An 11346-nucleotide genomic window follows, 5' to 3' on the forward strand; every position below is an offset into this window, starting at 1 on the left:
TATATATATATATATTTCAGTCTAATCAACATTTTGGAGAGGTTTTATAAATATAGTGAATCCAAACAAAGAAGCACAAACAAGTAAAAACAATAATGTGAGGACGTGGTACAAGAAGTACTGTATTCTCAGACGCTCAGGAAAGGAAGGAAAGAGGATTTGACATTACGAGCCTTGCTCTTCTTCAGAAGTAGAGGAAAGTTCAAAGGAAGAGAAAACGGAGGAAGAAAATCACCAACAATACACACGTGGTTACATTTTGAAAATAATAAATATATATTGGTACACAATAGTAGTTTGATCAAGTAAAATATTATGTTAAAATTTATGTTATAAAAGGATTTGATAGAGATTTTGATTTAAATCAGAACATTTCATGTGATTGTTCTCAGGCAGATTGACATCAAAAAGGTGAATGTCCATTTTCCCATGCAGATATAGGTTGGAGATTCTGCTAATCAGTATATTACTTTTTCACTTAATCGTTCATAATCTCACGTGTTGTTGGTTGTTAGTTACTTATATCCTAAGTCAATTGTAAGATTATTGAAGAGAATATAAGAGTTCAAACTAATAATTATTGAGTTTCATTCATCATCATCATCATCATCACCACTTAATGTTTGTCTTCCATGTTGCCATGTGTCGGACGGTTTGGCAGGAGCTGGCAAGCCAGGGAACTGTATCAAGCTCCAAATATCTGTTTTGACTCGATTTCTACAGCTGGATGTCTTTCTGAATGCCAACCACTTTACAGAGTGTACTACATGATTTTTTTTTTTACGTGGCACCAGCATGGGCACGTTTTACATGGCACAATTACCAGTGATTGTAATATGGAACCAGCACAGATTGATGATATTAAAGCTAGTAGGGTGAAAATATGATACACTGTCGACTTATGTGATTTTGAAGAGAAAATAATTGATTGTGATGTTAATGGAGGGTCTTCTAAGAGGGAATTGGAAAATATCTTTGGCAGTAGTAAAGCAATTAAGACTCGAGAAAAATAGATCAGATGAGGAAACAAGATGGCACGGCATTGAGATGAAATAAGAGAAAAAAATTTAGAAAAATAATAATGATGATTTTAACAACAACAACAATAGCATTAGAAGATAACCCTCTCTAACCTGGGCCCCTGTACCTGGTTTTACCTTCTACCTAAGCTCCCGAGTGAAAAACTAAATAGTTGCATATAGAGTTTGATTGCAAGCAGATTAATGCACAGAATTCTCTGCATCTTCTTTTTCTGTGTTCTTCATTGTTGCTTGACTGGGAATCCAGCAGAGATACCATTTAACTTATTCTTGCTGTAGCGGCAACGCAGTGTATCAGGGTTGAGATTACTTGGATGCTAACCTTGATAATGACTAAGATCATAATGTTTCTGTTTTTAATTACTAAATATTGTTTACAAAAAATACTAAAGAAAGTCCCCCCTCCACCACCACCCTTAAATTAATATTGGTTTCAAATTTTGGCACAAGGCCAGCAGATTCTTAAGAAGTGGCTAAGTTTTTGACCCCAGTATTCAACTGGTACTTATTTTATCAACCCTGAAAGGACGAAAAGCAAAGTTGACCTCAGAACCTGAAGATGGATGAAATGCTGCTAAGCATTTTGTCTGGTATGCTAACCATTCTGCCAGCTTGCTACCTTCATCATCGTTTAATGACCGCTTTCCATGCTGGCATGGGTTGGACAGTTTGACTGAGGGCTGGCAAGCCAGGAAGCTGCAACGGGCACCAATCTGATTTGGCAAGATTTCTACAGGTGGATGCCCTTCCTAACACCAACCACTCCAAGAGTGTAGTGGGTGCTTTTTATGTGCCACCAGCACAGGAGCCAGTCAGGCAGCACTGGCAACGACCACACTCGAATGGTGCCTTTTATGTGCCACCAGCACAGGAGCCAGTCAGGCAGCACTGGCAACGACCACACTCGAATGGTGCCTTTTATGTGCCACTGGCACAGGAGCCAGTCAGGTGGCACTGGCAATGACCACACTCGAATGGTGCTTTTTACGTACTAAAATCCAAATATACATTTGCTGTGTAGCAGTTATTGATGTTATTGTAATGAATTCTTTATTTCAGGACATAACTGTTGGTGTTGTGAAAACCTTAAAAGACATAACATTGTATTTGGCCATTGAACTCAGTGAGTATTCAGCCCTAGTTTTTGTAATTAATTACAACTCTTTTTCTTCATTTTTTTCTGACATTATGAAGTCATTGAATTATTTACCTCCGTAAAGTTTCATGGATAAAATTAATTTTGACAACCCTATCATGTGTGCATGTGTCTTTTTTTTGTTTAAGTTTAGCATGTTTATAATACTTCATCTGCAAAAAAAAAATAATAATAATGAAAATTAAAATAAAATGTATTTTGTCAATATATTTCTGATAATAAACTAAAATGTCTGGCAACTAAGAGAATCTTAAATGTAGCATTTATAAACCCCTAAAATAGTTCTCGATTTAAACAAGGTATAAAAAATGTCTATCCATAATAAAATGTTTTCTTTGATTGATCTATTTTCAATGGTATGTCATTTACTCATTCACTGATTGGGTTGAAATAGAACTATGAAAAAAAAAAACACGCAATTGCTTATCCAATCTTTCTGTTACATATGTAAACTGTCCACTTCAACAAGTACTGTTATTATTCCATCTTCTCACTATTATTCGAGTGCAGCAACCAATTTGAAAATTTATAATACCATATTAATGAGAAATTACTATAAAACATTATTTTTTAGTCATTAATAATTTCTGCACACACCACTGCTTCTGCCTCCACCCCAACCCCATTTTATTTTTGAAAAATAATAAAATTCTTGCATCTTGTGATGCTTGGATTATTAATGTTACTCTCCAGTTTGGAATTTAAAAAAATAACTTTTGTCTAGTAGTTTCTGTGTAACAACCAAATAGACAAAGAACTTAATCAGTTTATTATAATATGCACTTCTTGCATATACATTATTTTACTGATTGCAAATGTCCTTTGTAGTTTGTTAATTAGTAGTTGTGTTCAACTCTCTCCAAGAAGAGACATATGGTGACCATATGGAACTCAGTGCAAAGCAACATGCTTGAAAGCAGTTCGTTCTCTGCCAGTCAAAAATTTAGGGTTCTATATGTAATTTTTATTCTACAGCAATTTTAAATATGTAGTTGTGTGGTCAGGAAGCTTACAACCCAACCACATGGGCAGGAGGCTTCTACTATGGTGCCAGGTTGACCAAAGCGTTGCAAATGGATTTGGTAAATGGAAACTGAAAGAAGCTCATCATGCGTGTGTGTATTATCTTGTTTGGACAGTGATTGATAAATGTAAAATGAGTGTCACTATCATCCAAGCAGTCTCATCCATTTCCAATATTCTGTTAGAATATATCTGGCCATGAGGGAGTATTATCTTGCTCAGAAACAGATGAGGGTTGGTGACACGATAATCTGCCTCAATAAACTCCATCCAAGTTTTGCAAGTATTGAAAAGTAGATGTTAGATGATGGTGATGGTGGCTGCGGCAGTGATGATGATTTTTTTTTTGTTTTTTTTGTTTTTTTGCAGTATAGGAATATATCTCAAATATATAAGCACTTTCACATGATAAATTAATTTGTGATATTCATTTGTTATTACTATTTCGGTTAATATTATATATATGTATGTATGTGTATATTTGTAGTTATTAACTATCCTGTAGACTGGGGTGAAGTAAAGAAACTGTTCTTCGATTTTTGGAACAATCACCTTCGAGATAAGAATTCAGAACTTGCACTCGATTATGGTAAATTAGAAAGGTTGTTGTACAAATCTCCTAAAAAACAGGTAACTTTTTTTGGAAAATACTTTATTTCTATTGTAAATTGTTTTTGAGATCTATCTTAGTAATTTTACAACTTATTTAATATTTAGTAAGTCTATAATCTACGCTTAAATAAATTCCTTGTATTACTGTCATAGATTATAAGGTAAGTTCCTATTGTCACCAGGTCCAGGCTGTGACAATTGGTTGTAATTGTGTGTTATTTAATTTATGTCAGAAATGCACAACTCTCTTCTATTCATATTTTAATTTCCACTCCTTTAACAAGTAATCAACTGATTGGGTTTAATTAGATTTAATATGCAAACAGATGTGATAGCAATTTGGTTGTGTAATGTTCCAGATTGAATAATTGAGGCATTGTTTTCAATTCAAATCTTTACAAAACTCTAATTCCTCCCCATGTGTATGACGTAAAGTTGTTTTTGCTGTTGTGTATTATTGGTCAGTGCTCATCAAAATACACTGATCTATAGTTCTGGATATGCCACACTTTCAAGTTGAGAACCAAACAGCATGTTCTTTTGACCTACAGGGATGTGTACTTCAGTGCACATCCCTACATGTAAATCTGGACTCAGTGGTAAAGATTGTGTTCTTTGGATACTGTATCAACAGTTAGCAGATCAAATGAAAGCATTTCCCTAAGTAAGGCATGTGTAAAATTTGAATGAAATTGGTTGTGTAGTTCTGGAGTTTTAGGGATTCACACAGACACACACACACTCAGACATACATTCTCAATTTTATATATATATAGATAGATATTTGTGTATGTGTCTGTGTTTGTCTCCCCACCATTGCTTGACAATCAATGCTGGTGTATTTACGTCCCCGTAGCTTAGCAGTTCAACAAAACGAGACCAATAGAATAAGTAGTAGGCTTACAAAGAATAAGTCCTGGGATCAATTTGTTTGACTAAAGGCAGTGCTCCAGCATGGCCACAGTCAAATGACTGAAACAAATGAAAGAACAAATTAGACAATGCTTCAGAAAAACTGTATTACTCTAATATATACATTTAGTTTATTGTTCATAAATCTTATTCTTTTCTATTTTAAAGTATTTTAATTTCCTTTTTTAAATTTATAGTTATCTCAGTTTCATCTTAAAAACCTGAGTGCAGTAATATTAGGACTCCCTGCCAGCTCGTATATTGTTGATGAATTATGAGGTTTGTAAAATTTCCTACTTGCTTTTATATTCCTTTATAGTTCCAATGATTGCAATCGTATTCAGTCCTAACAGATCATTTAGATTCACTTTGTTCAGGAGAAGTTTAAAAATATTACTGCTGAGACAGTGTCATGTTTTATCAATTGTTTTTTAGGTGTCTGTGTAGTTGTGAGGTGATACAGATGCCCTCCTGACCCATTGAAACATGCAAGATTTGATAACTATAGGCAGAGAGGGCTACAGTTGTACTCATTTCCAGCTGAGTAGACTGGAAAATGGCAAAAGAAGTGCTTTGCTCAAGGACACAACATGTTGTCAGGTCCAGGAACTGAAATGAGTGATTTTAACCTCTAGGCCTCATGAAAACCTACACACATCATCATTTAACATCCACTTTCCATGCTGGCATGGGTTGCACAGTTTGACAAGAGCTGGCTAGGCAGAAGACTGCATGAGGCTTCAGTGTTTGTTTTGGCAGGGTTTTTACGGCTGGATGCCCTTCCTAACACCGGCCACAGAGCAGAGTGGAGTGAGTGCTTTTTATGTGGCACAAGCACAGGCAAGGTTTGTACAGCTGGATGCCCTTCCAGATGCCAACCACTTTACAATGTGTACTGGATGCTTTTTACATGGCACCAACACTGGTAGGGTCACCAAGTAACTTGCAAGACAAGGATCCTTTGAGAGGGGAAGGGGCATTGGAGGAGGTGATCTTGTGCCAGATAATAAAAGGTTAGTGTGACAGGGACAAACAGGTGTCTTGCTATTGAGGAAGTACATGAGAGAGAGAGAGAGTGATTAAGAATGAGGACAGAAATAGGTGAGTTGCTGTAGAGGAAATACTTGGTTAACCAGTCAGAGGGGGAGAGAGAGAGAATAGAAGTGCAGTGAGTGGAGGAGAGAGATGGTGGCAAAGTGCCAGGGCATACTCACAAGGAACGGGGATCAGAATACAAGTGGGATGGTAGAATAGAGCAAAAGAACAGATGTAAATGATAAGTTTTTGTCTATCAAAATTCATTCATAAGGTGTTGGCCAGCCAAGGCTATAGATGAAAGCTTTGCTCGGGGCAACATACTGTGGTATTGAACCAGAAACCATCTTTCAAGGTGAATTTCTTTTCCACAGAGCCATTCCTGAGTAAAATTTTTCAATGAGAACCTTTTTAATGTTTGGTTGACACCATGTTTGTATGAATACATACACATTTGTGTATAACCAAGTGGGTGCATATATGTGTGTGTGAAAGGCTTAGACCCAGGAAGACATGGGATGAAGTGGTGAGAAAGGACCTTTGGATGCTGGGCCTCACTGACAAAATGAGAAGTGACCAGTAAAATCACTGTCATCCATACATAAAGCCTTGTCCTTTATAAGTGCCAGTGCAACATAAGATGCACTTGTGCTGCATAAATACACCCGTGCTAGTACCATATAAAAAGTACCCAAAACACTCTGTTAAGTGGTTGGCATTAGGAAAGGCATCCAACCGTAGAAACCATGCAACAGCAGACAATTGGAGTTGGGCCAGCTTCTGTCAAACTGCCCAACCCACGCCAGCATGGAAAACAGACATTAAACAATGATGATGATGATGATGATCATCATCATCATCATCATCATCATCATCATCATCATCATCATCGTTTAACGTCCGCTTTCCATGCTAGCATGGGTTGGACGATTTGACTGAGGACTGGTGAAACCGGATGGCAACACCAGGCTCCAGTCTAATTTGGCAGAGTTTCTACAGCTGGATGCCCTTCCTAACGCCAACCACTCATATATATATATGTATATATATAATATTGTGTGTGAAATCTTATTTACCATTGTGCAGTTGGTTACAAATGCTTTCATAATCAGATTAGCTGTTTTCTCTTAAATTATAACTCAAAATTTTTTTCAGGCAAGGCTAGAAACATTTTCTTACATAGTCTAAAATCATAAGTTCTCTGGTGTGTTATTTAATTTTCCTTGTGTGTGTGTGTTTGGATTTTTTTATTGTTTTGTATATGTATGAATGTAAACAGGTTTGGATGTGTATCTTGTAATTATTTGCATGAACAAAAAGTAAAACAAAATGTTCTGCCAATTATGTAAATTTGATATGTTAAATTCAGTTTAAAAATGTTAATGTTTTATTTTGTTTTGTAGGAACCTGGTTTTGAAAAGTGTAAATACCAAATATGATTGTTAATGAAATGGCTCTGCAAAATAAACTTGCAGTAATTTGGTTCTGTGGTAGAATTTTAACAAAATTTTATTAAATCTAAAAAACTTTTTTTATATTGGAACTCAAACTTTAAATTGTTCCTTCGGATGAAAAGAAATTTTGATTTTCTCCTGTTTAGCAGTGTTTGTGATTATATTCTATATTTTTATACTTTTTCCAAAAAAATACCCTATTTTACACAGTGGAATACTCATATACAAATGGTTATGGAGAAAATTAAATCCGCATTATGTGCTAGAATTTGATTAACAAGCCACAAACATGTGAAACTTGGAGAATGTATACAAATGGTATACTAAATGAACATATTATATTGTGAACAGTTTCTCTGAAAAAAGTTATAATCTGTCAGTCAACTGACATTTGAACAAAAAGTGTTTGGAACAATATTTACGAACGATTTGTTAACATCCTTGTATACATTTCATATAGTTTATAAATTTCTATATTTTTTATGGAAAATAATAATGTTATTCATAGTTTTTTGTTAAAAACATAACCATGGATTGATAAAAGCAAGTTAGAAAATCAGTTACCATAGAAACTAAGTAGGAAATAATGTGTAAGCACGAAAAGGAAACAAGTTTTCATAACTTTAGTTCAAAGTATAGAAGAGCAAAAATCAACACTCTACACCAAAATTGAGAAACAAGTATAAATTGGAAAGTATTCAGGTAGTTAAGAGATTAACTGAACTTAGTAATTTATTATAGAGATGGAAAATTTATTTTTGGTGTAGGTTAAAGAGAAAGAAATCGTTTGTGATTGTATAAGGGGAATTGATAATTTGTGCAAAAGCCAAACAATTGTCTGATGATATCGGAGCAAATTCTTTTGGTAAAAGTGATACAACAGTGCTGGATTCTCTTGCTTCAGAGGGTTAGTATATCAGATTCCTAAAAAGAAATGAGTTACATAGTGCTGTGAGGAATGGCAAGTCTGCTACTACACACCTTAAGGCAGCACATGAATACCAATTTATGTTTTTAAAGGTTATTGATAAGAGTAGCTTCATTTCACAGCAAGTGTTTAGGTGTGACAAAATGTGGCTTTTTTTGGAAAAAAAGATGCATTTTGGAGTAAATAAGAGAGTTCAGTGCGAGCTCACAAGCTGATGAAAGATCAGCTAACTTTATTTCTTTGTGCAAATGCTTCTGGAGACTGTAATGTAGAGCCTGTCTTCATTTACCATTCATAAACCTCCCAGGCATTCAAAAACATTCATAAGAATCATCTTATAGCTTTATGGCAGTCAAACCACAAGGCTTAAGTAACCAGGAATCTTTTCACTGAATTGTTGTCTGATGTGTTTTGCCTTATTATGTACGAGTACCTTGGATAACAATCTTCTTTGCAAATCCCATTTGGTCATGAATAATGCCCCTTCCCATCTTCCATATTTGATGGACCAGTTGATGAAAATTGTAAAAGTGCATTTTATGCCTCCCAACACAACTTCTCTTGTGTAGCATAATGGACCAGCAGCTCATTTCTAATTTAAGAAAAAAACTCTTTTCAATGGCTCTCTTTAGAAAATGTTTTGAGGCTAATTCTTCCAGTGATATGACGCTGAAGGACTTTCAGAAAAGTCAGTTCAATATTACTGATGTAGTGCTAATGTTTGTTGCAGTTTGGAAGGAAAGAGGCTTCAGTGAATTGCTTATGTGCTACTTGGAAACCATTGTGGCCTGCAGTTGTGTTTCTAAGAGACTTCGAGGAAGTGGAAGAAGAGCCTCCTGTGCATGATATCATCATTCTAGGCAATGCCATAAGTCTTGAGGAGGATATTGAAGAATTGGTAGTGGAGTACAAGAGTGAACTCACCAAAGGATGTAGGGACAGTGAAGATTGCACTGTTTTCTGATTAAGATGAGCATGGGAGAAGGGAGAATATTTCCTTCCAAGTGTCTTAGGGAGTTATTCTCTTGTTGGAATACAATCTGTAAAAGGTCAAGGAATATCACAATGGTGCTAGGACTGAATCACTTCAATAACACAGTGATACTTTTAGAGGTGCTAGAAATACAGGTTAAAAGTAGTCAACTCTAGATGCCTTCTTACAAAGAGGATAAAACAATCTTCAACTACAGTAGAATCATCAATTTCTTCTGAGCCATCTTTTATGCAAGAAACTGTACAAAAGATAGCTAAGATGGACAACTCTTCTGCTTTCACCTTTTCTCATTTTTAACCCCTCCCCTCCCTCCTCTTCTGTTTCATCTCTGTATGCTGAACAATCTGCGTACTAAGCTAAGTGTACATCTATTTACATGTACTTTTATTACTGCATATTTGATTTTCATACGTTCATTAATTTAATATCCATTTTCTATGCTGGATGGATGCTTCATTAGAAATCGGATTTTACAGATAGATGTGAGTTCACAGCTGTAACCTACACCAGTGTCACACAACCAGCCCACACAAAAGTACGTTGGATCGTAGGGCAACATGCCGTGCTTGAGGAGACCTTTTGAGTGAAGTACATCAAAATCAAATGGAAATTGTAGTTGTGATCCTCGTGCCTGTGGCACATAAAAAGCACCAACTGATCACGGCCAATGCCAGCGCCACCTTGACTGCTTCTGTGCCAGTGGCACATGAAAAGCACCAACCGATCATAGTCATTGTCAGCCCCCTCTGGCCCTCGTGCCAATGGCACATAAAAAGCACCCACTGCACTCTCGGAGTGGTTGGCGTTAGGAAGGGCATCCAGCTGTAGAAACTCTGCCAGATCAGATTGGAGCCTGATGCAGCCATCTGACTTCCCAAACCCCAGTTGAACTGTCCAACCCATGCCAGCATGGAAAACGGACGTTAAGCGATGGTGATGATGCTCTTTCTGCCACTAACCCCAACCTGTCTTCAAGTAAGAGACATCATTTTATTCTACACATATAGACCTTTCCTCAACTATCAAACAACCCAGAGGCCTTTTCATGGAGAACTACAGACAAATTGACACTGACACGAGAGCCAGTCAGGAGGTACTGGCAACGGCCATGTTCATAATGGTGTATTTTATGTGCCACCTACACAGGAGCCAGTCCGGCAGCACTGGCAACGACCTCGCTCAAATGTCTTTTCACGTGCCACTGGCACAAGTGCCAGGAAGGCGACGCTGGTAACGATTACGCTCAAATGGTATTATCTACGTGCCACTGGTGCGGAAGCCAGACAACTGCTCTGGCAATGAACACACACGGACAGTGCTGTTTGGTTGATGGAAACTGAAAGAAGCCTGTCCTATATATTTATGTGTGTGTGTCTGTGTTTGTTCCCCCCCCCCACTACCATCACATAACAGCCAATGTCAGTTTGTTTAATGTCTATGTCCCTGTTGCTTGGAACAGATTGCCCCTCTTTTTATGTATTTCAATTCCTCGTGTATGAAGCAATTTGGTTAACAAACACTGCTCTTGAATGGATTATGCCTATATGTAGAGACTCCACTGTACATAACTTGAAAGCCACATTGCCCATGGGCTGAACTTAGTGTCTTCATCAGTCATAATTGAAGCAAGATCATATAACTGCATTAATTTAGAGCATTGATTATGGGTTTTCAGTAATTAAGTGAAATAGTATTGTGTTAATGAGTTCAGTGACAGCACGCCAGGAGATCAATTTGTGTTTAATGTTTCATAGTGATGTGGAATATCTTTGAAATGAGCTTTGAAGAAGTGTAGATATAACAAGTATGTTTACTCATAGACACACATTCATATATATGTATGTGTATATATATATATATATGTGTGTGTGTGTGTCATCATCATCGTTTAACGTCCGCTTTCCATGCTAGCATGGGTTGGATGATTTGACTGAGGACTGGTGAACCAGAGTCTGCACCAGGCTCCAATCTGATTTGGCAGAGTTTCTACAGCTGGATGCCCTTCCTAATGCCAACCACTCAGAGAGTGTAGTGGGTGCTTTTACGTGCCACCGGCACGAGAGCCAGTCAGGAGGTACTGGCAACGGCCATGTTCATAATGGTGTATTTTATGTGCCACCTACACAGGAGCCAGTCCGGCAGCACTGGCAACGACCTCGCTCAAATGTCTTTTCACGTGCCACTGGCACAAG

At 37.0% G+C, this 11346-nt stretch overlaps 1 protein-coding gene across 1 annotated transcript in view; it reads left to right on the forward strand.

Moving 5' to 3' along the window:
• LOC106871184 (codanin-1) overlaps window positions 1-7728 on the forward strand; it is a 28562-nt gene extending 20834 nt beyond the window's left edge. Inside the window, exons 12-15 of the mRNA XM_014917517.2 lie at window positions 2100-2163; window positions 3707-3849; window positions 4941-5022; window positions 7182-7728. Coding sequence (XP_014773003.1) covers window positions 2100-2163; window positions 3707-3849; window positions 4941-5021 — 288 coding nt within the window. The 3' untranslated portion in view covers window position 5022; window positions 7182-7728. The remainder of the gene's footprint in view (window positions 1-2099; window positions 2164-3706; window positions 3850-4940; window positions 5023-7181) is intronic.
• Window positions 7729-11346: the final 3618 nt, after the last annotated feature.

Source organism: Octopus bimaculoides, chromosome 16 (assembly GCF_001194135.2).
Source record: "Octopus bimaculoides isolate UCB-OBI-ISO-001 chromosome 16, ASM119413v2, whole genome shotgun sequence".
In the NCBI taxonomy this organism is placed as follows: Eukaryota; Metazoa; Mollusca; class Cephalopoda; order Octopoda; family Octopodidae; genus Octopus; species Octopus bimaculoides.